At 42.8% G+C, this 26,964-nt stretch overlaps 2 protein-coding genes across 28 annotated transcripts in view; one reads left to right on the top strand and one right to left on the bottom strand.

Annotated features, from left to right (window-relative positions):
• The window catches only part of DIS3L (DIS3 like exosome 3'-5' exoribonuclease), a 34,416-nt gene extending 17,262 nt beyond the window's left edge, over positions 1-17,154 (bottom strand). The window contains exons 1-5 of one of the 5 annotated variants that reach the window (XM_067751299.1): positions 16,920-17,154; positions 15,194-15,347; positions 6,377-6,505; positions 4,426-4,561; positions 386-562 (exon numbers count right to left, since the gene is read on the bottom strand). In XM_067751299.1, coding sequence (XP_067607400.1) covers positions 386-562; positions 4,426-4,561; positions 6,377-6,505; positions 15,194-15,347; positions 16,920-17,058 — 735 coding nt within the window. In that variant the 5' untranslated portion in view covers positions 17,059-17,154. Of the gene's footprint in view, positions 1-385; positions 563-4,425; positions 4,562-6,376; positions 6,506-15,193; positions 15,348-15,902; positions 15,926-16,122; positions 16,309-16,675; positions 16,697-16,919 lie in introns of those variants that run through there. The other 4 variants (XM_067751289.1, XM_067751317.1, XM_067751308.1 and 1 more) reach the window with 4 other exon arrangements.
• Positions 16,617-26,964, top strand: part of MEGF11 (multiple EGF like domains 11) — a 430,600-nt gene continuing 420,252 nt past the window's right edge. For 21 of the 23 annotated variants that reach the window (XR_010946313.1, XR_010946306.1, XR_010946317.1 and 18 more), the window contains exons 1-2: positions 17,211-17,775; positions 21,506-21,646. Coding sequence is in view for 18 of the 23 variants with exons in the window: in XM_067751212.1 (XP_067607313.1) it covers positions 21,607-21,646 (40 nt within the window). In the remaining 5 variants the exon portion in view is untranslated. Of the gene's footprint in view, positions 16,981-17,210; positions 17,776-21,505; positions 21,647-26,964 lie in introns of those variants that run through there. The other 2 variants (XM_067751090.1, XM_067751096.1) reach the window with 2 other exon arrangements.

Genomic DNA, 26,964 nt, shown 5'->3' with positions numbered 1-26,964 from the left:
CAACTACTGAAGCCCATGTGCCTAGAGCCTGTGCTCTGCAACAAGAGAAGCCACCGCAGTGAGAAGCCCGCGCACGGCAATGAAGAGTAGCCCCCGCTCACCACAACTAGAGATAACCCACACACAGCAACAAAGACCCAACACAGCCAAAAATAAAGTTAATTAATTTTAAAAAAAAAAAGAAAGAACAGTAGAGAGTAGGTCCAAACCGGAGGGCACTGTCTACAGAGGAGACTCCCACATCACCTTGAACATCGACAGCCCTGGCCTACTGAGGCCCATCTCATTGACAGCCTTTGAAATCAGAGGCCTGTGACAGGAGGCAAGTAAAGAGAAGGAAACACACTGGCTGATCCTGGCGCCGATTCCCAATTACCACCCTCACCTGGATGTAGCGCCCAGACTTAATGCCGGCTTCTAACACTTCCAGGGGTAGATGTTCTGGGTACTCCTTCCCGTGGCTCTCCTGACTCTCATTCTCTCTTTCTCGTCGAGACTGAAGGATAGACTCACAAAGCTCGTGGGTGGCCTTTAAATCAGGCCAAAAATTGTCCAGGTAATTCTGCATTTAATAAAGGCACAAGAGAAACATGGTCAGAAGATAATGATTCTTTGTTATAGCAGCATTACAAAAAATCCTGAACAGGAACTGCTGGCATGCAGTTTTGAAGAAGTGTTACATGAGCATTACCCTCCCAAGCCTCCTGCTACCAGTTCATTTCTACCATCTCACTAATCCCTGCAGCCTTGCCAAAGGAACCCAGGGAGGCCATTCCTACTGTGGAACGCTTCTACCTCCCTGATTACTCTGCACTTTCAAGTCTCCCTCTCCACACACACGCGTGTACGTGCACACGGCCGGGATGCCTGTCTTTACACGTATCTCACTGCTGCAGATAATGGCCCACAGTGAATGGAGAGGAAAAGCTCCTACGTGTGCACTGTCTCTTTTTTTTTCACCCTGAAATATCTGAAATTTATAAGAAGCCTAAACAAGCAGGCAAAAAGTGGCAAGGAGTAAAGTGTAATAAGGAAGTGTCTCCCCTCCCCCAACCCCCTGGCAATCTTGGAGGAGCAGAGAAGGGGAAAGATGTTTCTGTTCTTTGGTGTTAGGCTATCCAGCCTCATAAACTCCCCAAGGACTGCGTCTTCTTTTGTGACTATACAGATGTAGTCACACTTTTCACGTGGGGACACTCGATGCACTGTCAATGTGACAACCCAGTACGAAACATAATTCTGAAACAAGTGTCATGGTCCCCTCCAAGGAGAACATTATTGAATATTATTGTACTTCTTGGTGTAACTTTCAGAGAGGCCCTAGACAAGACACCAAGGCGACCACCCATAGGGGGCTGGTGTGGTGAGGCTGACCATGCTCCATCTACTTCCTGTGTCCAGAATACATGCCCTCGCATGGTGGACCCTCACTAATTAAAATCAAACTTATGTATGATTTTAACTCTACTTTAAGCCTAAATTACAGGCTGGCACATTCTCTTTTCTCAAACTAAAATGAAGTTAATTATCTTTATTGTCAACTCCAGCACTTCTCCCACTAATTTCAGGGTCTTGTTCAAACGGCTTCCTTTCTTTCTCTAGTCCTTCCAGAAGTTCTGTCTGTGCTAACATCACTGCAATTCTATGGTCACTAATCACTCATCAACACCAAATGTTTGCCACTACGAACCAACTCTTCAAGAGGGATTTATTGTCCTCACTCTTCCCCATCTACCTTCAAGTCTCCACAGAAAATTCTGGGCTTCCTGCTCATCTGAACTTCATAGCATCTCTTTTTTTCTGCTGTCATACACCTCTGTGAAGCCCTCGGTCACATAGTTTGCTTAGGAAATGCTATACAAAATCAAACTGTACGATGCTGCCAGACTACAGAGAAAAGTAATTTTCATACAAAGTAGAAAAATATAATTTTAGTCAACTGTCCTCTGCAGGAACAAGACATGATATATTGCAACAGAAAAAATAAGTGACACTGCCATTAATATCCAGCGCCCCTGGAATTCTCTGGCATGCCAGAACACTTTTTTATAGCAGGGCAAGAAAATTCTATTGGCAAATCTTTAGCAATACATGCACATGGGAACCCTCATAGGATCTACAATTCAAAATCCAACTAGACTTTCTGTAAACTGACAGGGGTAATGGAGGGCCTTAGTCTAGTTTCTGAATCAAAAAACAATATCAACCACTGGAACCTGACTGACCAACTGGGCAGGCAGAAGAGACCAGTAATCTGTTTTTTGTTTTTTTGTTTTGAGATCAGTAATCTATTTAGAGATTAACAGGCATCCTACTCTCTGAAAAGGTACCTAAGAAATAGGAGAACTGTGTCCTTAAGACAGCTCAAAAAACTGTCACCGATAATGCTGCCTCTATCTGTTACATGTACACCAAGCTGGTCCAACAGCTTTCACATAAGTAGTATCACATATCACCCCTTCCTTTATCCCTACTGACCCCCACCCATGGTCACAAGTAGAGAAGAGTGAGGAACAGTGGACAAATAAGACTGGCCTTTAACACTGTGTTTTGGGAGAGGGTGTGGAGAAAAGGGAACACTCTTGCACTGCTGGTGGGAATGTAAATTGATACAGCCACTATGGAGAACAGTGTGGAGGTTCCTTAAAAACTAAAAATAGAACTACCAAACGACACAGCAATCCCACTACTGGGCATATACCCTGAGAAAACCTAATTCAAAAAGACACATGCACCCCAATGTTCACTGCAGCACTATTTACAATAGCCAGGTCATGGAAGCAACCTAAGTGTCCATCAACAGATGAATGCATAAAGAAGATGTGGCACATATATATAATGGAATATTACTCAGCCATAAAAAGGAACGAAATTGAGTTATTTGTAGTGAGGTGGATGGACCTCGAGCCTGTCATACAGAGTGAAGTCAGAAAGAGAAAAACAAATACTGTATGCTAACACATATATATGGAATCTAAAAAAAAAATGGTTCTGATGAACCTAGGGGCAGGACAGGAATAAAGACCCAGACGTAGAGAATGGACTTGAGGACATGGGGAGGCGTAAGGGTAAGCTGGGACGAAGTGAGAGAGAGGCATGGACATATATACACTACCAAATGTAAAATAGACAGCTAGTGGGAAGCAGCCGCATAGCACAGGGAGATCAGCTCGGTGCTTTGTGACCACCTAGAGGAGTGGGATAGGGAGGGTGGGAGGGAGACCCAAGAGGGAGGAGATATGGGGATATACGTATACGTATAGCTGATTCACTTTGTTATAAAGCAGAACCTAACACACCATTGTAGAGTAATTATACTCCATTAAAGATGTTAAAAAACAAAACCTATGTCTTGTGCGTATTCAGAAAGACAGTCTGGGAGGCAGCATGGTGGTTCAGAGTGCTGGAGTCAGATTGCCTGGGCTCTAACACACTTCCAGCACTTTCTCCCTGTGACTCTGGGCAAGTTGCTTAGCTTTTCTGTGCTTTAGCTTCCTCACCAATAAAATGGGGATTATAACACCTGCCTAATAGTGTTGTTGCAAGAATTAAATGAAATAATACACTCAGAACAGTGCCTGGCATAGATCAACGTTGGGTATTATTCTTAGATGGAACCATGTAGAATAGCCATTTTGTAAGTCAAAAACAACAGAATATTGTCAGTTTTATCAGATTCAACCTATCATCATCATCATTACTACTAGTATTATTATTATAACTATAAACATGAGTTTACTATGAACTGGAGTTTATTGGGCTGCAGTCTTGGATACTGGAGGCCTTACAGTCACAGGGAGTTTGCCCAAATTTGGCAAACTCTAGATTAATTAGTTGGAGAGTGATGAAGACATGGAACTTCTTAAAGTCTTCCTTCATTCTTTTTTTTATTTATTTTTTATTTTAAATTTTAATTTTAAACTATTATTTTTTTTTCAGTTTTCACATTTTATTTTTTACATCTTTATTGGAGTATACTTGCTTTACAATGGTTTGTTAGTTTCTGCTCTATAACAAAGTGAATCAGTTATACATATACATATGTTCCTATATCTCTTCCCTCTTGCGTCTCCCTCCCTCCCACCCTCCCTATCCCATCCCTCTAGGTGGTCAAAAAGCACTGAGCTGATCTCCCTGTGCTATGCGGCTGCTTCCCACTAGCTAGCTATTTTACGTTTGGTAGTGTATATATGTCCATGCCACTCTCTCGCTTTGTCACAGTTTACCCTTCCCCCTCCCCATATCGTCAAGTCCATTCTCTAGTAGGTCTGTGTCTTTATTCCTTTCCTTCATTCTTTATTTTCCCTTTTCTGTACCGCCAAAGCCATCTAGAGCCTCACGGGCACTGCTATGGAAATGAACACACGCAGACACACACACTCATGCACACACACATACTTATATAGACACACCAGCTGGAAATACCTTGAAGGAAATCACAAACACTCCTTCCGTTTCACTTCCATACTGCTGAATTGCCTCTTCATCTTCTGTCACCATAACGATTGGCATCCTGTCTTGGCAGTGGTGATAGTACCAAGTGGCTGCATTGTAGATGCTCCTAGAAAGCAAGAGGCACGTGAGCCCTCCCGAGGCAGACAAACCCAAGCTCTTGTTCAGAACTTCACACCTGGCTTTTAATCTTTTATCCTTTGGTTTATATAGACAGTCATTCGTTCATTCATTCAACAAATACTTCCTGAGCACCCATTATAAACATGCCCTGGGTTGGGTACGCTGGGGGATACAAAGATGAATCAGAAAATGCTTGACATCTCTTCTTCTCTAAGACATCCAACCACCACAGAAACCGCTTTCATTTCTTGCTATGGCCTAGCAACCGTGAGGCTCTGCCACCTTTTAACACATTTTAATTGGGGGGACGAGCCACACAGCACCACAGGGATGGTAAGCTAAATTGTGAGAGGCTTAAAAGATGAAGAAACAAGTCTTTGGCTAAGAGAAAAACTAGGCTGCAAGTAGCTGAAGATCATAATCCAATGAAGACAAAACCCAATGTGGCACCACCAATATGAAATGTCTGAAAATCTTCCTGAAAAGAAGCTGAATTGGAAAATGGAGTCTAGGTCAGGGGACATGTATTCAGAAAAGGATCATGTGTCCAGTGAAGTGGATCAACTCAGAGAGTCAATTTCTGTAGGCATCTCTTTCCCTTTCTGCAAATTAAGATGCTATGTAAGGTTCCTTTAGTTCTAGAATTTAAAAAAAGATTCACTGAGTACTGACTGTGCAAGACTGTGTGGTCAGTAAGTGTGAGTACTCACATATGACCCAATCTAGGGAAAGACTTGCTTTCCCTTGCTGGTGGGAACTTGGGTTCTATTAAGGACTCAGTATATATCAGTGCTTATTTTGCTTTAGAGAATTTAAATATTTAATGGCTATACAGATAAAGAATTATAAGGAAGAAGATGATGTAAATGTTTTGTACGGATAAGCTATTTTAAAGCTTCAGGTCTCTTCTGCCTTCTACAGAAGACTGAAGCAGAGGCTATGGGTGCCCCTGTACCCTAAGCCCACCTCTGACTTTAGCTGCAGCTGGGTGGCAGTTCCATCCCTCATCAATGGCCCACTGACTGGAGTTAACACCGCCGGGGAATGGCCCTCAGCTAAAGGGGTAAATAACTAAATGCCCTCGCCTCCACCCTTGGAGGTGACTTCTGAGGCACACTCTACATGGCTTCTTGGAGGTTCCCAGAGGACTGAGCCTCAGTTTCCCTCAGCAGTAATACATCCTTTACTGCTTTCCCTCCTTCTCTGGGCCACTCTCCCCACTCCTGCTTCTGGGAATTGCTTCTCACATAAACAACTCACGTCCAAAATCCTTGCTTCAGGTTCTGCTTTTAGGTGGATCTCAGTTAGGACACCGCACTTCCTAAAACAGCTTTACTAGAATTAACCTACCCATTTCAGTTTAATAAGACTGGCTGGGATATTAAAGCAACCTATACCAGAAAAAGTGAGATGACTTTAGCTTAAAAGTAGGACGTGTCCCTGCCGCTCTCTCTTTCTTTCTCACACACACACACACACACACGCACGCACGCACGCACTCACACAGCATTAAAGCTATGTATGACTTTTGGATCACTGGAATGAATGATCCTACTAGCCTTTAGAGGTCTGGGGCAAACTTACTCTGGGCACCTATAGCTCCTTAATTACAATTTCTAAAATATATGTAGTCAAATGACATATCTAGAATATTGACACATTAAGCATTTCAGTATTAATCACGGTTCCAGAAAAATTGTTGGTTTGTTCCACCATACTATTTAGATCAACTCCCAAATAACCAATGATAAAGAAATTAAAGAAGATGAGCGTGTGAAAACCCAGCTATTCAGGGCCATACCTGCTCTGCCACTTCTCCATGGACTCCCCTCTTTCCCGAGGGAGATAGCAGGACTGCTGGAATTCATTAGCGAAGAGAACACAATCATGACGCGCATCCTTCAGGAGATTTCGCAATTTGTTATACTGTCTGTGACACAGAGGAGAAAAGTAAATCTAATCTAGCAGGTACTCATCTCCTGCCACCTCTTGCTAAGGTTCAGAAAAGATGAGGTATTTTAGAGCGAAAGATTGATTGTTTAAAACCTGAGAAACACTTATTTACATTGGCCTTAATGTGTGCTGCGCTCTCGGGCTGCTGTTTCTCCATTTTGCCTGCTAGAATGTGCTGGAGCAGGGCCTCATTAATTAGTTTGTGGATCAGTTAAACTCCTCTACTCCCCTCTCCCTTTCTGGCTATTTATTATGTAATTATACAACCCTGCCCCACACAGCCCCTTCATCAAAGGCTCACAAAGGACAATGAGGCAAGCAGAGTTTAGTGCTTTTTTTTTTTTTATTTTTTTGCTGTACGCGGGCCTCTCACTGTTATGACCTCTCCTGTTGCGGAGCACAGGCTCCGGACGCGCAGGCTCAGCGGCCATGGCTCACGGGCCCAGCCGCTCCGCGGCATGTGGGACCTTCCCGGACCGGGGCACGAACCCGTGTCCCCTGCACCGGCAGGCGGACTCTCAACCACTGTGCCACCAGGGAAGCCCTAGTGCTTTATTTTTGTAACTCACTTTGTTCTGTAAATGGTATTAGACATTAATGTTTTCCTTTCTGCTGGCAGCCCTAGGAAAGAACATGTAAGGTAAGTTTGGGAATTTATCTGTGAACGTTATTGATGCAGCCGCATTGTTTACATGAATGAAGGCTAGCTTCATCTATCAGACAACTAACAGAAAGTTTTAAGGTTTTTCCCCATCAGGAGACTTTTTTTTTTTTATGTTTTAAAATAATTATATTGAACACACAGTGTGAACAGGTAGCTCTATCAAACTAGGACATACAATTTTTCTAATCCCTTGTACAATGGAAGAGAGATGTTCAATTTTTTTTTTAACATCTTTAATGGAGTATAATTGCTTTTCAATGGTGTGTTAGTTTCTGCTTTATAACAAAGTGAATCAGCTATACATATACATATATCCCCATATCTCCTCCCTCTTGTGTCTCCCTCCCACCCTCCCTATCCCACCCCTCTAGATGGTCACAAAGCACCGAGCTGATCTCCCTGTGCTATGCGGCTGCTTCCCACTAGCTATCTATTTTACATTTGGTAGTGTATATATGTCCATGCCACTCTCTCACTTCGTCCCAGCTTACCCTTCCCCGTCCCTGTGTCCTCAAGTCCATTCTCTATGTCTGCATCTTTATTCCTGTCCTGCCCCTAGGTTTTTCAGAACCCATCAGGGGATCTTTCCAATAATCTTGGCCAAAGAAAATAAAATATGAAGTCTCATATGGGTCAGTTTCTAAGAAGGTGCTTTTCAATTGTCTAGATAATGTGAAATACATAATATTCACAATTATCTTAAAGGAAGTCAATTGTTTATTTAAAAATGGATTGATATTAAACCAGATGTTCAATTAACATATAAATTATCCAAGATAGATAACTGGCATTTAACATAATAACATTTGTGCCCTTCCATTCCCACCTCCAGCCTGCCGCCACGGATTTTTAAAAATGAGTCTTTTCATTAAAGCAAACGCAGAACTCTCTAACTTATCCCCTCTAAATAAATGCCAACTACCAGTATCTGCGTCGTCTCAACACTTCATCAGAAAACAAGAAACACTGATTTTACTTTCTTAGTAATTCTAATTTTGAGCCACATTAAAAAGAATCATCAAGTAACTACAACTTACAAAATGTCCTAATAAACAAAGGGATTCAGTTTCATTTCTGTGAATGGCAGCTTTACTTAACAGAATTCCACTTGTGTAAATAAAAGCTGCCTCCCCACCCGCAGAAGTGCCTAGAACACGTTAAGTTTGTGATTTTCCCACTTTCACAAAGATACACTTAAAATCATTTTTCAAAACCTCTTAGAATATGCATACAAGAGTCTCCGTCACCGTGCTAACAGGGTCGTCCCTGCAGGAGGGAAAGGCAAGGACTTTCACTTTCTGCTTTACGCATTTCTGTCATGCATGAATTTTTTTAAATGAGCACTTTTTTGGTTAAGCAATAAAAGATTCTAGAATAAGCTTTATAAACATCTGAAATTTATTATTTCAGAGAAAACACTGAAAAAATATTGACTATTCTTCCTGATCTTTTCCACTTTTTGCTCCCTTTATCCACACCCCTAATAAAGCACCTGAACCCAGGGCAGGTATTTGTTTACAAACTTCCTCCTCTGTGCTCCACTGAGTGCCCTCAGGGGACACACCTAGACATTCCCGTGCTGCCCTTCGTCTGCGTGGTCCTGCTCATGGTGAATGCAACTCAACCATCCATCCCTCAAAAAAAAGTCAAAAGTAGAACTACCATATGATCCAGCGATTCACTTCTGGGTATAGACCTCGAAGAACTGAAAGGAGGGTCTCGAAGAGATATTTGTACACCCATGTTCAGAGCAACATTATTCATATTAGCTAAAAGGTGGAAGCAGTCCAAGTGTCCGTCGGGCGATGGATGGATAAACAAAATGTGGTATATACATACCGTGGAATATTATTCAGCCTTAAAAGGGAGGTTCTGACATATCCTCAACACGGATGGACATTGAAGACATTATGCGGAGTGAAATAAGCTAGTCAGTCGCAGAACAAGTATTGTATGAGTCCACTCATGGGAGTTTCTTTGAGTAGCTAAATACCTGGAGATAGAAAGTAGGACAGTGGCTGCCAGGGGTCTGGGGGAGGGGGAAATGGGGAATGAGTGTTTAAGGGGTGTAGAGTTGCAGTTTGGGAAGATGAAAAAGGTTCCGGAGATGGGTTGCACAACAGGGTCAATGTACACAATGCCATCAAATTGTACACTTAGATATGGTTAACATGGTACGTTTTATGTTATGTATATTTTACCACAATTAAAAAAATAGCTATACTAATTGTCATAACAAAATAAAACAAACAAAAAAATAGAACCACCCATTTCAGCGGGATGAGTGCCGTGAAAGGAAAAGTACAAGGTGTGACAGGAACATGGGAGGGATAAGGGAGGCACCCAGGAGGAGGCAACGGACCTGAAGGATGGGTAAGAGTTAGGTAGACAAAGGGCCCAAAGGAGGAGAGAGAGGGGACAGAAAGCTCAAGAAAGCAGACAGTAGGCTTCCTCCTTGTATCTCTAGTACTTAACCCACGGCAGTCGCTCAATAACTATTTTCCAAATGAATCCACGAACTCACAACCCTTTGCGACAACAGTGATCCAAATACGAGATAAAAATGTCCTGGGACAAACTGATATTTTCAGAGCCCGGTTACTCTTTTGCTAGGCCTCACATACATCACTGCATTGGTCAGCACACCCGTACTTTAAACCTGGGGCTTCTCGAATCCTGTCCTCTCCGAATACTGATGCTCCACAAGCCAGACCCGGGCGCTTTACCACCACATGAAAGTAATGACAATCCTTGCCAATGTTTAGAAAAATATATCACCTAACAAAAAGAATTTTCTCAGTTTTCAGTTTCACTCCCATGCATTTTCCTTAGACTTTTAGTGTGTGCTTCCATTTGTCAGCTACCTATCAGCCAGATAAAACGAATGAACAAATGGCACAAGAATATTAATGGGGAAAGCAGGAAACAAACAGTGAATCACTCTGAGTGTGACAGTCGGGTTGTCTTGTAGGCAGTGGGCTTACGGCTATAATTTAATAGGGCATCCATACAACACAGTCGTAGTTTTTGCTGGTTAGGGTTGGTGGTGCATATGATGGAATTAGATATATGAGTATTCTGCATAGAGCCAGCAAAGAACATCGTGGTGCCTTGAACAAGTCTGGCCTGAATGACAGGACAACAGTTCCAGATACTCAAGTACAATAAAATTATCTGAAGTTTAAAAAATTCCAGGCTTACAGAAAAACCCTAGTTTCCCTGGTCTGGCTAAAGTGTTTTCGAAATCTCCATTATCTAAACATTTCAGACAATTTTTTAGGGGGACAGCAAAACTTACCTTCTCTAGATTGATTTTTTTTTTTTTACTATTTTTATTCAATGGTGATCTTACCTTCAGATGCAACATCCCTTCCCCCTGCTGACTACAGTCTCTGGGGATTAGAAGTGGGTGTCCCACAACCAGTGGCGAGAGGTACAAGGAAGTGAGTCCTGTACTCAATGTTGCATTTCTTCAGTTTTTGCAGAACCCAGGTAGGGTCTCCTAGACTTAAATTCAGAGGTCCTTGAGTTTTCTCCAAGAATTTCAGAAGTTTCTATTTCCATTTATATGAGGTGATATTCTTAAAACATTTTTAATGGAGTATATTTTGGACCAGGCTTCAGGCTGCAATGCCATTTGGTGTCAGTGTCTGCCCTCTTGGAAGCCTCAAGACACCTCAAACTCATGCCCTCCCACCCCCCACCTTCTCCAGTGTTCCCCCTCTTTATCCAGTTACATAAGCCAGAAACCTTAGTGTCATCCTTGACACCACCTTCTCCTTTATCTCACTTACCTAAAGCCATTACTAAGTCCTATAGATTAAAAAACAAAAAACAAAAAACAAAACAAAAAAAAAACGTGGGGATTCCCTGGTGGTCCAGTGGGTAAGACTCTGCACTCCCAATGCAGGGGGCCCGGGGTTTGATCCCTGGTCGGGGAACTAGATCCCACAGGCATGCCCCAACTAAGAGTTCGAATGCCACAACTAAGATCCTAAGCAGGGGGACTTCCTGGCGGCGCAGTGGTTAAGACTCCACACTCCCAGTGCAGGGGGCCTGGGTTCGATCCCTGGTCAGGGAACTAGATCCCACATGCATGCCCCAACTAAGAGTTCGCATGCCACAACTAAGACCCCAAGCAGCCAATATAAATAAATAAATAAACATAAAAAAAACCCCAGCTTTATTGAGATATGATTCACATACCAAAAAATTCACCCTTTTAAGATGCAGAATTCAATGGTTTTTAGTGTAGTCACAGCATTATGCAACCATCACTACTATCTAACTCCTCTTTTGTCAGCCCCCAAAAGAAACTTATACCCATTAAGCAGTCACTCCCCATTCCCTCTGACCCTTAGCCCCTGGCAACCACTAACCTACTTCCTGTCTCTTGGATTTACCTATTCTGGGCATTTCATATACACAGAATCATACAATATATGATTTTTGTGTGTGTGTGGGGGGGGCTGGATTCTTTCACTTAGCATAATAATTTCAAGGTTCATCCATGTTGTAGCATGTATCAGTACTTCATTCCTTGTCATGGCTGAATGATATTTCATTGTATGGTTAAACCACATTTTGTGTAACCATTATCAGTTGATGGACGTTTGGGTTGTTTCCATTTTTGGCTATTATGAATAGAGCTGTTATGAACAAACATTCACACACAACTTTCTGTGTGGACATATTTTCAACTCGCTTTGCTATATACTTAGGAAGTTCTATGGATCTTACCTACTAAGCAGCTTTTAGAAATGTCTATTTCTCTCTCCATCTCTAAGCTACCAACATCTCTCATGTGAACTAAAGCCTCCTCTTCTTTTCTCCAAGCCTCTTCTCCACTAGCCTAGTAATCCTTTAAAAACAGGAATCTGATCATGCCCCTACTTAAAACGCTTCACCACATCCCTGAAGCCCATGGGGGCCTACCTTAGTCCAATCCAGGGCTCTCTCCTCCCTCATGCTCCACGTTCTCTCTCCCCATGGCCTTGCACAGCAGTTTCCTCGCCTGGAAAGCTTTTCTCCTTTCTTTGCCTGGTTTCCTCACACTCATCCCTTAGAGCTCAGCACACGCATCTCACTCAGGAAAGCCTTTCCTCCCTGCCTAGTCTGGGTTCTCCTGAGCCCAGCACCCCTCCCTCAGCGCGCCTGTCACAGCTCACTTCTCCATCTGTTTCTCTGGTTATCGATTACTGCCGGTCTCCCCCTCAAGAGCGTGTCTGCCTTTGCTCACCACTGTATGCTCAGTGCTAGCACAGTTTCTGGCACATAGAGCCTCTCAATAAATATCTGTAGATACACAGATGAACAGCTGAACACATGATTGAAGGCAGTGGACAGGTCACCCTTACAGGGAGATCACACGAGCCCTCAGTAAGTAAGCACTTGAGGATTGTTAGATAGCAGAATGTGTGATTATCCTGATCAAAAACTTGACATTTTTCATACTGTTTTGTATAATATACTTATGAGGACATTTTTCTGCATTGATATTATTGAACTCAAACTACAAAATCATATTAAATATAGAGCTTATGCCTGTAGCCATAGAGGCTGTGTCTTTCTAGTATTAAACCCAACTCTGGTGATTTCATGTCAGTAAAATAATGTCACTGGTCACATTAAATTAATGTTCATTTGTAGCCTTGTTTAGTTTGAAGGTCTGATTTGGGTTTAGGGTTGCATTAAGTACTTAGGTATGAGGATTTATGCCTAGATTTATGTTGAAACATATTTAAGTAACAATACAATGAATTAATTTAAATTAACACTGGGTATCCATGAGAATTTTTTTCTTTTAGAAACAAAGTCGACTACATTACTCATGTTGAGTAACACTGATGTAGGATGGGGATCACGTTGACCTCTTAGGTCCTCTTCAACTATAATATTTTGATTCCAGTCTTATGTTATGTACTAAGAAACTGAGATTCAAGCTATACAGAAGGCATTCAGGAGGGGGTCAAAAGGAGAAAGCAAGGCATCCTTCTACCAGACACTAGACCAGACTAGGTATTTTCACCTGACAAACCTTTCCTAAGCAATAATATTCCTAAAAGCATATAAAATAGAATGAATTATTTACCAGCATCTCAAAAATCTCGGAGGAAGAACTGAAAAACAAAATGTTTTCCAATATTAAATGAAGCAAAGCACCAGAGAGGCTCTGCTAGGCCACCTTTGGTTAAATACAAAAACTCAAATGACTTATGCTTAACACTTATGAAGGCCAAATTAATCAAGCAAATCTCCTGGATCTTACATATTGAATGGCTCTCATCAACTTTAAAGTTAGCTTTTAATATATGACACTTTCCAGGGCTTAGGTAATTGTGGTCCTTTAGCTGTTTCAACCTGAATACACCTGCTGGTCGCTTAACAGGTAAAGAAAGCACAAAGTCCCCAACTTGCTGATTCCTTTTCCTGCCTCTTGTTCCTCTTCATCAATCATGTTCATCTCCCTGCATTAAGACCAGTCTCAAACCTATTTCCTTCGGAGGGCTTTTTAAATCCCCACACCCCATGTTTACTTCTGCACTTTACATAGTCCCCATTAAATTATTTACATGTGTCCAAGGTATGTCATAATTACCCTCTTGCTTCTTGCATTTAATCCCAACAAGACAACAAGTTTGTTGAGAGAGGGAACAAGACTTCTTTTTGTACTCCAGAAGGCCTGGAACTAGGAACTCAAAAAGTGCTCACCAATGGCAAAACCAGAGTATTATCCTGTGGGCCTGTTCCATAACTCCTCAGCTTTTGCTTTCACGTTTAGTGCATTCAGAGACACGGTAAAGCAATGGAAAACCAATCGTTTTTCATCAAGTTAACTACTTTTGAAATGTTCAGGAAAAAAGACATTTAAATTCCAATTCTTTGCTTTTGAATGTCCCCAGGAATTGATTTTTAAAACAATCCTTAATATTAAAAACATTTTAGAAAACAGAAGTTGAAAAGGCTTAGCAACCCACATGATAACAACAAATTGATTTTAGTAGCAGAAATTGAAATACGACATCTGGAACAGCATTTAAACCTGGATGTGTATAAACATCTATATCTTTGTGTCTGAACAAAATCAACTTCAAGCTCATATAAAAATATTCTATCTGAAAAACCTGCACACAACCTAGTTAATGCATATTTTTTTGAACTGAGCATATAATAAGAACAACTTATCATTTTCATATACAAATAAACACACTTCATCTTTTACTACCAAGGTCTGAAAAAACCACAACATTTGAAAAAGAATAAACACATAATTTCTGCTTAACTTGTGGTGTTAAGAGGTTGGGTATATAATTCTAATATGCTGTTTCCATACAGTCTTCAAGTTCAAATCACAGATCTTTTCCCAATGTAAAGGAAGCAAAACCATTTATAGAGTATTTGTTTAAAAGGTGAACAACTGTTCTTCATTTAGGTACAAGGCAAGCATTTTAGACTGATTTCAATCAGAAATTCTTTGTTTCGCAAATACAATTCCTATGGTGGTTATACTAGTAATCTAAAAATAAAACAAGTTAGTTCTGGTTTCATTGAATAAATCACCACAAGTACAACTTGCCTCCACAATAAAGGAGCCTCAAATTTTAAAATACTTTCTTTTTCCCAAGGGGAAAAAAATGTAAGTTTCTGAAACAATATATCTATAAATAAGAAGATTAAATAACATGCAGTCTTCAACATGATATAGGCAATAGCTCTGCTACTATAAAAATGCAAACCAAAAGGCAAGAATCTTAAATACCCACATCGTGGGGACACTGCAGTTTATTGATCTGCAGTCAGACCTTTTGGCCAGGTGTTGAAGCAGAAATATAAAATAATGTTACTGCATTCCTCACTGGCAAAAAGAATGCCAAATTAGTTCAAAAAGTCTTTTCTGACGAAAATAATGAATTCCTTCCCTTTCTCTCCAACAAGGAACCTCTTCTAAAGGGGGAAAAAAAAGTCCGCACCATAAAAAAATAAATAATGCAAAACAGATACCTCCGGCCTCTTTGATGCTGCACAGCTTGACATGCCGTTTGCATGAAAATAATTCCCTTCAATTCAGGAAACTCAAGGATCTCGAGGTAATCTTGAACGACTTTCCAATCTGGGATCATGTAATGAGTCACGTCACTAGACAAGAGTTTCCCATCTGAAGCATAATTCAAAACAGAAGAGATTAGACAACGTTTGCAAACTTAGTTTATTATGATTTCAATGTCACGGTGCCCCAGTGTGCAGAACAACTTCCAATCTTAACTACATTGTGTAGTTTTTGTTTTGTTTTGTTTTTTTGCGGTACGTGGGCCCCTCACTGTTGTGGCCTCTCCCGTTGCGGAGCACAGGCTCCGGATGCACAGGCTCAGCGGCCATGGCTCACGGGCCATGGCTCCGTGGCATTTGGGATCTTCCCGGACCGGGGCACGAGCCCATGTCCTCTGCATCGGCAGGCGGACTCTCAACCACTGCGCCACCAGGGAAGCCCCACTGTGTAGTTTTTAAAAGACAAATCTACTTTGGTAGAGGCCCAACATTCAGGTAAATTCAGCACCTTCATTTTTCTGAAGCTGTGATAATAAAAGCTCAACGTGGTTTATGGTGTTGCCAGTAATGTAAAAGATGACGGATTAAAAAAAAAACACACAGAAACAACCAAATCTTCAGCACAACTTAACTATATATTGTTAACCCACTGACCTACACTCACATTCCAATGGGGCTCCCCAAATACACGTTAACCACTTGTTTATGCCCAGCCATTTTAAGTCGGTTGTGTCTCAAGCTTGTGAACGTGTTCAAAAGTCTCCAAGGGCCAAAAAGACTGAATTGACTAGAAAAGACGCTCAGTGCAAGCAGGGGCGGTGGTGGCATTTCCACCTAGCCCGCGTCTCGGAGCTGGTTAGTCAAGCTGTAATTGAAATGTTCACCTGAACCGTAAGCTGAGGATCCCAAATATTCGCTGAAAAGGACCACCACGCTCCTCTCCCACCATAGGGAAGAGAACCAGTAACCATCGTTAAGTCGGCCACCCCAGCAGCCCAGAAATCAAGTGGAGGAAGGTGTAGTGGGCAGCCGACCCAAATCCAATTTCCCCATGACCTTCCTGTACAATGAGGGCCCAGATGATCCACAAATCCTACAGTCAAGAGGGTTCTCCACTGGATGTCTGAGGCCTAGGTGCTGGCAGGGAGCAAAGCAAAGAAATGTACAACGAGGAGCGGCAGAGCGTCAGCTCCGCGTGCCCGGCTCGCACTGCAGGGCCCACAGCTCGGGTCCACCGGATTTCACTGCGGCGAGCCTGGGGGCAGGACGCTCCAGCGCCCACAGGCCCCTCGGAAAGCCCCAAACCGCGCCCTCTGCGCTGCGGGGGCGCCTGCCTCTCGGCCCTTCCGTTTTCCCGGGCAGAGCAGTCGGGAGTCGCTGTGGAGCGACAGCGGAGCCGTGGCGCGGCTCGGAAGCCGCCGGCCCCTCGCGCCCGACCTGCAGCCGGGCCGGAGGTGATGCCTGGAGGCCGGCGGAGGCCCGGGGGCCTCGGACTCGTCAACACCACGGCCTCGCGCTCCGCCTCTGGGACGCGCCCTTCCGCCTCACGGCCGACGCTCTACCCCGGCGCCGCCGCCCTGACGCCCGCCCGGTCTCGGCCCCCGGCGATCCCGCCCGGGCCAACCCGCTCCCGCCGGTCCTCGTCTGCCCACCCTCCCCAGCCTCCAGCCCCTGCCCTGACCGTTGCGGCAGACGGCGGGCTGCGGGCAGAGCGGGCTGTTGCAGGGCACGCTGGGCCGCAGGTAATGCTCCCGCACGATCCGCAGCGTCCGGCCCTGGAAGGTCCTCAGGAGCAGCACCTTCTCCCGCTTCTGCAGCATGCTGGCGGCGCTCCCCGGGCAGAGCTCCGGGCCCCGCGAGGCCGCCCGGAGCAAGCGGCTGGGAAGCGGCGGGCGCAGCGCGGCGCGGGCGGAGGCGAGGCCGAGGCTTCGGGCCCGCCCCCTCGGCCTGGTTTCCGCGGAGCTCCCGGCCGGTGGGACCTCCTGGCGGCGGCCTAAGCGCTCCGGGCTCCGCACCGAAACCGCCGTAACGGCCCACGCCCTGGGGTTGCGAGCAGCAGGAGGCCGGCGGTGTGGGCGCTGCAGCTGGGCCCACAGTCTCCCCCCCAACCCCGCCTCAGTTTCTCCCCTTCCTACAATTGCCTGGGAGGGGTGGAAACCACGCAAAAGACTTAAGGGAGACAACCATAATACAGGTCTTCCTCCGCTTAACGATGGGGTTACGTCCTGATAAACCCATCTAAGTTGAAAATTTATTTAACACAGCTAACCTACCCAACATCACAGCTTAACCCAGCCTACCTTAAACCTGCTCAGAACACTTACATTGGTCTACAGTTGGGCAGAATCATCTAACACAAAGCCTATTTTATGACAGTGTTGAGTATCTCAAGTAATTTATTGAACACTGCTGAAAGTGAAAAACAATGGTTGCAAGCGTATCGGTTGTTTACCCTGTGCTGTCTGGGAGCTGGGACTTGCCCGCCTGCTCAGCATCACGCAAGAGTAACGCTAGACCGGAAAAGATAAAAATTCCAGGTGGGTATCACTTTCACACCGTGGCAAAGTCCAAAAATTGTAAGTGGAACCATGGGAAGTCGGAACCGTCTGTACATGGAAGCTAGTTTAAAGTCTTGCGAAGATTTGGTGCAACTCTGAAGGATTATTGTACTTTGTTTCTACCCTCAGGTTCATATGGGAATGGGGCTGCCTTATTAATATGGATAATTATTAGTGTTTTGTATTAATATAGACAATTATTAGTACGTTCTGTTTGTTGCTCTTGCTATCACTGAAAGAGCTAAAAGAGCCAGCAAATAAGCCAGCACCCCTGCCAGCCCAACATTTTTTCCCCCTTAAAAAGCTGTATTTATTTTTAATTTCTTGTATTTTTAATCCATATAAAAATTCAAACAGTGCAGATAAAATGGAAACTAATCTCTTCCTCTGAGGTAAACATTATCTATTCAACCTCAACATGATGGCGTTTGCAGCCTCTGGCAAAGGAATTTTCCTTTAAATTTGATAGAGACTAACACACAGTCTCTTCTGAGATCATACTCTTGGCTGGATGGAAGCCACTGTTCCGCCAAGCTCTCGACAAAGACTTTTGAGCTGCATCAGGAGCTTTACAAAGAAGTGTCACATTTAATTTCCACAACAAGTCAGTGGAGTCAGGCACTATTATCCCCATTTTACAGACGATGAAACAGGATTACGGAGGTTAAGTGTCCGAGATTACACAATTATTAAATGATGGAATCAATATTCAAGACAGAATCTGGCTGAATCCAAAACAGGCTCATCACTAATTACCATGCTATTCACAGATGAATAAAATATAGCTCTTGTATCCAAGGAGTTTCTAGTCAACTTGTTGAGCAATAGTTAAGGAAGCTCAACCAGCTGGCTGGGAACATTGGCGCTTCCTGTTATGCTAAAGTGAGCAGAACTAGAGTATCCTGTTTGATCACTTACTCTAGGGGAACATATTAAAAAGTCATGTTCCCTCACTCATTGCATTTTTTAAAATATTTATTTATTTTTGGCTGCGTTGGGTCTTCGTTGCTGCGTGTGGGCTTTCTCTGATTGCGGCGAGAGGGGGCTACTCTTTGTTGCAGTGCATGGGCTTCTCATTGGGTGGCTTCTCGTTGCGGAGCTTGGGCTCTAGGCGCGTGGGCTTCAGTAATTGCAGCACACAGCCTCAGTAGTTGTGGCTTGCAGGCTGTAGAGCGCAGGCTCAGTAGTTGTGGAGCACAGACTTAGTTTCTATGTGGCATGTGGGATCTTCCTGGTCCAGGGATCGAACCCGTGTCCCCTGCACTGGCAGGCAGATTCTTAACCACTGGGCCACCAGGGAACTCCCCTCACTGCATTTTAATGTCAAGTTATCTGCAGTGTGGGACGATATGAGTGAGATCTGAGACAGAATTTCACAAGTTAGGTGAACATTACAGTGCTGGTCCACAGACCAGAGCACTAGGAGGGCCCATAGACAACCAACAGTGCAGGAGGTCAGTTCTAGAGACCCCAGAGGACAGACAAGCAACAGGATTTGACCCCTACATAAAAATGCTTCTAACAGCTGCCCATGATTCCCTCCAAACCTCTCCGATTTTCATTTTTCTTTTACTTCTGATTATATGTCCTTAACATCTCTCTTTAGCATTTCGTAACTTTAAACTTTCTCTAAATTGGGACTAATGATCTTTTAAGGTCGAGAGTATGTCTGGGGCCTGTTGAAAGTTGATGTTATCGGTATTTAAAATAATCCAAGGCCCATCAAGCACTTCTTTTGCTTGCATGGCAGCAATAATGTACAAAGTATGTTCTCAAAAGCATGCTCCCTTAGTTCTTCGAGCTGATGATCTAAAATGGACAAGAATGCCTTTTTGTTGATTCGTTTGTAGATACAAATATGTTTCTCTATCAGTCAGAATAAACTAGGTTATGCTGCAGTAATATACAACTTCAAAAAGACCAGTGACTTAAAACAAGATGTTACGTGGGTACCTGTAGGATCCATTCTGTATTCTTTCTCCAGGGCCCAGGCTGATGGAGCCAGTCCTCGCTGGAACACTGTTTGCTGTTCATTGGCAGAGGGAAGGGAGCCCTCGAGACAGCCCACAACGGCAATTAAAAGCTCAGTCCAGAAGTGATACATGTTGCTTCTGCCTATTGGCCAGAGTTAGTCACGTGAAAACACATCCAAGGTCGAAAAAGTGTGGGGTGGGGTGCTTGTGTTGCGTAGTGCGGATGCTCCCTCCTGGCTTGAAGGTAGTGCGCTGAGACCCTTCGGTGAGCGGCACTGGTGACTCCTTGTCTGTCCTTAACTCAGACCCCTTAGCCCTAAGTCAGTTGGCTCTACCATCACCTCAGCACTTGTACCTATGACGACTCCAGCTCGGCCCACTCTGGTCTCACCTCTTTTTACAGTGCTGGTCTACATGTGATTTCTTGTGGCAGAGACTGGCTCTCTGTTAACCAAATCCATGTCCTTTTTTCCTCTGGGCACAGGTGAAACACATTTCCCAGCCTCCCTTGCACGTAGATAGGTGTGGCCACAGAATGGAATGGCACCCTTTCCAGGCCTGACCCTTAAAAACCTCCCATGGATATTGCGCTTTCCTGTTCCTGAATGGATGCCAAAGCCCAGGGGATCTTGGAAGCGTGCATGTTAGACAGCACACACACCGACCCCTCGCACCAACTGTGCAGTTCTTCAGGGAACTGTTTATAGTTCCCTGAAGAACTGTGCAGAGCACAGCCCTGCCTTGCCTACCCAGGAGCATCCACAGGGGTCTCTTGCAGGGGAGAAATAAACTTTTCTTATAGCAGCTGTGTTACCCTAAGGAATACACACCCACTTTACAAAGGAGATTAAGGAACTTGCCGAAGACTTGCCCATTTGTTTAAAAACTCCTCACTGGATATTAAAAGTCCTGATGAAACTGCTTCAGGATCCTCCAGCAGTTCTAAATTTCAGTGCCACACTGGGAAGGATGCTTGGTGGCCTGCTTCCTTTGCAGTTTTCCCTTTCCTTGTCAATCCGAGCGCAGATGGACAACCTGGTGCCCAGATAGCATAATGCTGTGACGGCTTGTAGTGCTCTCTTGCTGATAGAAATCTCTGATTGTGGTCTGGTTTACCTGGTGCCTGACTGCAGTCTCCTTCAGGCTGAACACGAGTGTGTTTATGCTGCAGGAGTTTGTAGTGTTTGCCTGCCTTTTTTTCAGAGGCGCCCTGGGAGTGCAGACATCAGCAACCACTGGATTATTATCAAAAGGACTCATCCAACGGTTAGCCCAGAGAGGGTGGGGCATCTTTACAAAGAGCTAAGAGGGCAGGGAGGTTAAGTATATAAAAGGAATTCTGGACAGTGAGCTCCAAGGGCTAGAGGGGATTACTGAAGCAGGCTTTGAAATATTCTGTCTTTATTTATTAACCTGCGTGTTGCAACACATTCCAACAATTCTGAAGGATGCCAAGTAAAAACGGTGAAGTTCTGCTTGCATGCAAAGTCTACTTCTCCCGAGTAATTTACCACTGCTGATATCTGATATGCATCCTAGAACTCTTTAAATATAAGGCAAAGTTGGCAACTTTTTGAAGAGCTTGTCAATCTATGCAGCATCAACTACTTACCGCTAATGTTTCTCAAGCTTTTACTAGGTGCCAGGCCCTGCTCTAAGCACTTTTCCTGTGTTTTCTCATTTAATCCTCAAAACAATGCCTGGACTGTAATACTGTTACCAATTTCATTTTGCAGGCAAGGAGACCAAAGTACAGGAGGACTGAATAATTGCCCCAGGCCACACACTCAAGCAAGACTTGGAACCCAAGCAGTTTGGTTACAGAGTCCAGGCAGTGATGACCCAGCCATGCCACCTTTCAGCTGCTAAACAGCCAGGTACAGAATGGGGTACATTCTTCGTAGCGGACCATTGGATAAACTCAGTTATTTTAGTTTAGGGAATTGGAAACAATGGGTTTCAAATATTGACCCTACTACTTTCCTAACTTCCCTGGGCCTTAGTGATTTCAATTATAAAATACAGCTAGCAAAACAGATGTTGCTGAGTATCAGTATTAACGCGTCAATGACTCTAAAGGGTCATGTAAATGTCTAACATTATCCCATTTAGCTGAAGAATCAGCTTACTTTCATTTGTGCTCCATCTCAGTGGAAGAGTCATTGGAGGACAAACTGCTGCTGAGATTGCTCTGCTACTTGTGTTAGGGATAATTTAATTTCCTATCTGTTAAAGGCTGTTAATCCTTGATTTTCACTTTTCTCAGCAGATACAATGACTCCCTTTTGGCTTTCTAAACACCCTGTGAATCCCCATAATCCACTTTGCAATGATTACTCTAAAATGTTCTGCTTAACTCTTTCTAATTTTTTAAAAGAGAAAATTATTTTGTGCTTACCAATTGTATCTCGCCAAGATTTTTACTGTACTGTTAACGTACCGATAATTTTGCCCTTCTACCACAAAGGGGCGCTGTTTCATTGATTTTTGTTTGCGGGGAGGGTGCTTCAGCTAAAGTACCTTCTGCGCTGGTATCTGAGCTGTTGAAATTTGGCCTTTCATATGTTGCCATTAAAATGCAACCAGTTATTTGAGACAAGAAACAAACCAGCAAATAACCTTAACATTAAACAATACCTTCATCCAAGGAGCTCAAAGATCCAGATGCTCCAAAATTAATTAGAAACTAAGCTTCAATGATTAATACAGAAAAGAAAAAGAAAATCCGTTAAGTCTTGAAGCAGACTAAAAGAAAATTCAGTTATGTGGATAGCCATTTATAATTCAAATATAGAAACGTTACTGTCATTTTAATTTTTTTGTATTGGTGTTATTTGATGAAATTGTTTTCATTCGTCTTGTAGGATTATTATTACCAGTGAAATACCAGTCATGGTGAAGAGTTATTTCATTGGATGAATGTATTACAAGGAGTTTTCCTGTTTATTTTACTATTTTGTTACTGCGTATGTTTGAATTTGGGAAAGTGAATTCCATTTTATATCTTACAATGATAAACTTTGAATTCTAAAACCTAATAATGACGGTAGAAATGTTGTGAAAAAAAATGGACAAGAGAATAAGGAGTACTTAGTAATAATCCTAACCTCTAGGAAATCCTCCAGGTTTTGGATAAATATAAGCAAAGTATTAGATTTTAAACTTTAAATCTAATTACTTAATAGTCAAAAGGCATGTTAAACTACATATTTGTTATCTTGTTCTAAAGGAAGAAGAATGAGGGCCAAAAGTTAAAATTACATTATACTTAACTTTCTTTACATTTTAGGCCAGAGCAAGGCCTATATCTGTTCGTATTAGGTTTCTTTTGCTGCATAACGAATTACCATAAACTTAGCAGCTTCAAACACTCATTCATTACCTCAGTTTCTGGAGTCAGAAGCCGGGGCATGGCCGCATTAGGTTCTTGGCTCAGGGTCTCACAAGACAGAAATCAATGTGTCAGCTGGGCTGATTCCCTTCTAAAGCTTGGGGTCTTCTTTCAAGCTCACATAGTTGTTGGCAGAATTCAGTTCCTTGCAGCTGTAGGACCCTGGCCCCTCTTCTCTTGCTGGATATTAGGCAGGGCTCTAAAGATGGGCTGGATGTTAGGAGGCCACCCACAGTTCCTTGCCATGTGGCCTCTCCATGGGCCCTTTCACACTTCAAAATCTCTTTCACCTGGAGAACCCAGTTCCTTTAAGGGCCACTGAGGATAATCTTCTATTTTAAGGTCAACAGATTTGAGAATTTAATTGCATTTGCAGAATCCCTTCACAGCAGCACCTAGATCAGTGTTTAACTGAGTAACCTGGGGAAGGTGTGTGTACACTGGGGCACAGGAATCCTGAGACCATCTTAGAATCCTGCCTACCTTTATTAGTCTGTTCAGGCTGCTATAACAAAATACTACAGACTGGGTAGTCTATAAAAAACAGAAATTTATTTCTCACAGTTCTGGAGTCTGGAAGTTGGAGATCACAGTGGCAACATAGTTGGGTGAGGGTCCTCTTCTGGGTTTCAGATTTCTTATTGAATCCTCATATGGCAGAAAGGGCTAGGGGTCTCTCTGGAGCCTCTTTTGTAAGGCACTAATTCCATTCATGAGGGTTCCACCTCATGACTTAAGCAACTCCCAAAGGCCCCACCTACTAATACTATCACCTTTGGGGGTTAGGATTGCAACATATGAATTTTGGGGGGACACAAACATTCAGACCATAGCACTACCATAATAACGCTTTATAATAAACATTTGAACTCGATAAGTTATATTTAAAATGATAGTATTTATTAAGTATCTGAGAGCAGCATAAATGACTTTAAAAAAAAATGAGAGAACCAAGCCAATAATTCAGAGGCTATATGAAAGTAAATGAATGATAGATAATGCTGCCTTGGTTAGTTCAAGCTAAGGAGGAGAAAACTCCACCAATACAAACCCATATTCTATTAATTTTCAAGTAGCAGTGACTTACGCTGGGCCCAGAATTCACTGAGGAATCATTGCATAGAGTCCAGCCCCTTTTGCTAACACAGGATCAACTTGGAGCGGGCAGTGTGTCTAGGGGATCTGGTGGGTAAGAACCATCTCCTTTTGTTTTACCCCTTAGTTGCTACAGAGGAGTGATGCTGTATCCCCCAGATTAAGATCCTCTCTTAAAATCCCACTGTGACAGGTGATAGGTTGCCTTGGCATTTTTGAATATTCGAATTTTAAATTTAAAATGTCATCATCATCAGAGGCGTCATTCATTGTGTCGCTAACTGCCGTCATCAAACCCAGGAAAGTGGGAGGCTGCCAATATTTGCAGCGCATCTTCCGTGTAGAATTGTGATGGGGTCAGAGCCATGATTAAGGAAACTTCTCTGATTGCAGCGTTTGGGTGGGGAAAAGCAGGAGGGTTTTCTTCTCATTTTTTTCTATTAAATCTGACAATTTAAGAGATATCATTAAAAAATATTCTTCTCCCCAGGAGAGAAAAGACTTGGCTCTTCAATATCTTTCATTGAAACCATAAGGCTCTTGTTATATTCACCATATTAGCCTTCAAGACCTTGTCTTTTCTGACTTGGAGCACTGAAGGCATTTTGATCCCCTTCCAGTTCTACAAACAACGTTCTTTAATCAGCTTGAGGCATCACTTGATCAGAGAAAAGCACTTCCTCACTCCCTAATGCAAACAGCACCTGCCAATCCCCCATCCAGAAGCAAGAGAGAAGGGCTGTTCTTTGAGCCCGCAGCGCACTGTTGTTTCAAATGTACATTAAACCAAAGAAAATAACCTGAAACCTACAGCCTCATTAATAGATGCAGAGCATAGTGGCATTTAGAGATTTAAAAAAACAAGTCCACGGACCCACATATCCACACAACATATTTGTTTACTTATGGCCAGTGTGAAAAGCCTGATATTGATAGCGTGGTGTTTCATTTCCACTGGCATTAAGTTCATCATCTTAGTGAAAATGTAAAAAGGATAAATAACTAAACGGGAAGTAAAAAGTGTATTGTTAATTGTATTGTTGATTAATACTGAGCAGGCTGTAATAAACCACACATTTTTCTTTCAAACTACTTGTTTTAAGCTTTCTCCAGTTTTAGAAGGGTAGGATATATATATATATATATGAATATATAAAAATATATAAATGTATATATATTTTAAATAATTTGATATGTACATATGATATATAATGTATATATCACATATATATTATATATGTAAAATCAGTTATGATTAGCTGTGTTGTGCTGCAGCAATAAACAACCCTCAAATCTCAGTGAGTTAAAACAACAAAGGTTATTTCTTGTTCACACTATATGTGCCTCCACTCTGGGGTGTCAAATGTTTGTTTGTTTTGGCCACGCCATGAGGCTTGTGGGATCTTAGTTCCCTGACCAGGGATGGAACCCACGTCCTCGGCGGTGAAAGCGTGGAGTCCTAACCACTTGGCCTCCAGGGAATTCCCCGTCCCTCCACTCTGCGTCATCCTTACCAAGAGAGCTAGGCTGATGGAGGCTCCCTTTAGTGCCTCTGCAATTGCTCTGCAGGGGAAGAAGAATGAGACAAATTGTGGACACACTCTTAAAGATTCCAGTTGGAAATGACACTAGTGACTTCTGCTCACATATCACTAGCCAAAGCAAGTCACTTGGTCACACCCAATTCCAAGGGCAGAAGACAGCCAGAGATATTTGGTGAACAGTACTAATATCTCTCTCTTTCTCTCACACACACACACTCTCTCTCTCTATATATATATCTATATATCTATATTTAATGTGTAGATTGAAAAGGGGGGAAATAAGTTCAGTTGTAGCCAAGTGAATAGAGTCAACTTTGATTTATCATTGTAATATTGCTACTAAGTTTAGAATCATTGAAAACAATGACATAGGCTATGTTCATAGAATATACTGCAGTCATTTTGAAGCATAAGGCAGATCTTTATGTACAGACATGCAAATATCCCCCAGAAATATTGAATTTTAGAAAGAGCAAATAGCAGAATACCATGCTATCATTTATTTGAAAAAAGACATATAATTATATTTATGTGCATATGCCTCTGTGTGTGTGTGTCTGTGGGTGTGTGTGTGACATGCATAGGAAAAGGCCTAGAAAGGTTATTAGCAAACAGTTACTACTCATGGGGAACAGAGAGGGATTTGTGTGGCATGTAAGAGACTATCACCCTTTTTACTTTGCATAATCCTGTATTGTTTGAATTAATTACATCCATTTATTCATGTATTGTTGTATTATTTTCCTAGGGCTGCCTCAACAAATTACCACAAAATTGACAAAACAGAAATTTACTCTTTCACAGTTCTTGAGACCAGAAGTCTGAACTCTGTCAGGACCGTGCTTCCTCCCAAGGCTCTAGGGGAGAATCTGTTCTTTTCCTCTTCCAGCTGTTGGTGGCTGTTGGCATTCCTCGACTTGTGGCCGCATCACTCCAGTCTCTGCCTCCATGGTCACACTGCTCTCTCCTCTTCTGTGTGTCTCCTCTGTGTGTCTCTTCTAAGCATATTTGTCACTGGACTTAGGAGCTACCTGGATAATCTATCATGGAGGGATAACTAGATTTGGAGCTGGAAACTAGGGCAACGTTGGTGCCATGGGCTAAATTCTCATCTCAAGATCCTTAAGACTCCTTTTCCAAGTAAGGTCATGTTCACAGGTTCCAG

The sequence above is a fragment of the Pseudorca crassidens genome, chromosome 1, assembly GCF_039906515.1.
Source record: "Pseudorca crassidens isolate mPseCra1 chromosome 1, mPseCra1.hap1, whole genome shotgun sequence".
NCBI classification, from domain to species: Eukaryota; Metazoa; Chordata; class Mammalia; order Artiodactyla; family Delphinidae; genus Pseudorca; species Pseudorca crassidens.
This window is presented reverse-complemented; position numbering and strand designations above follow the sequence as displayed.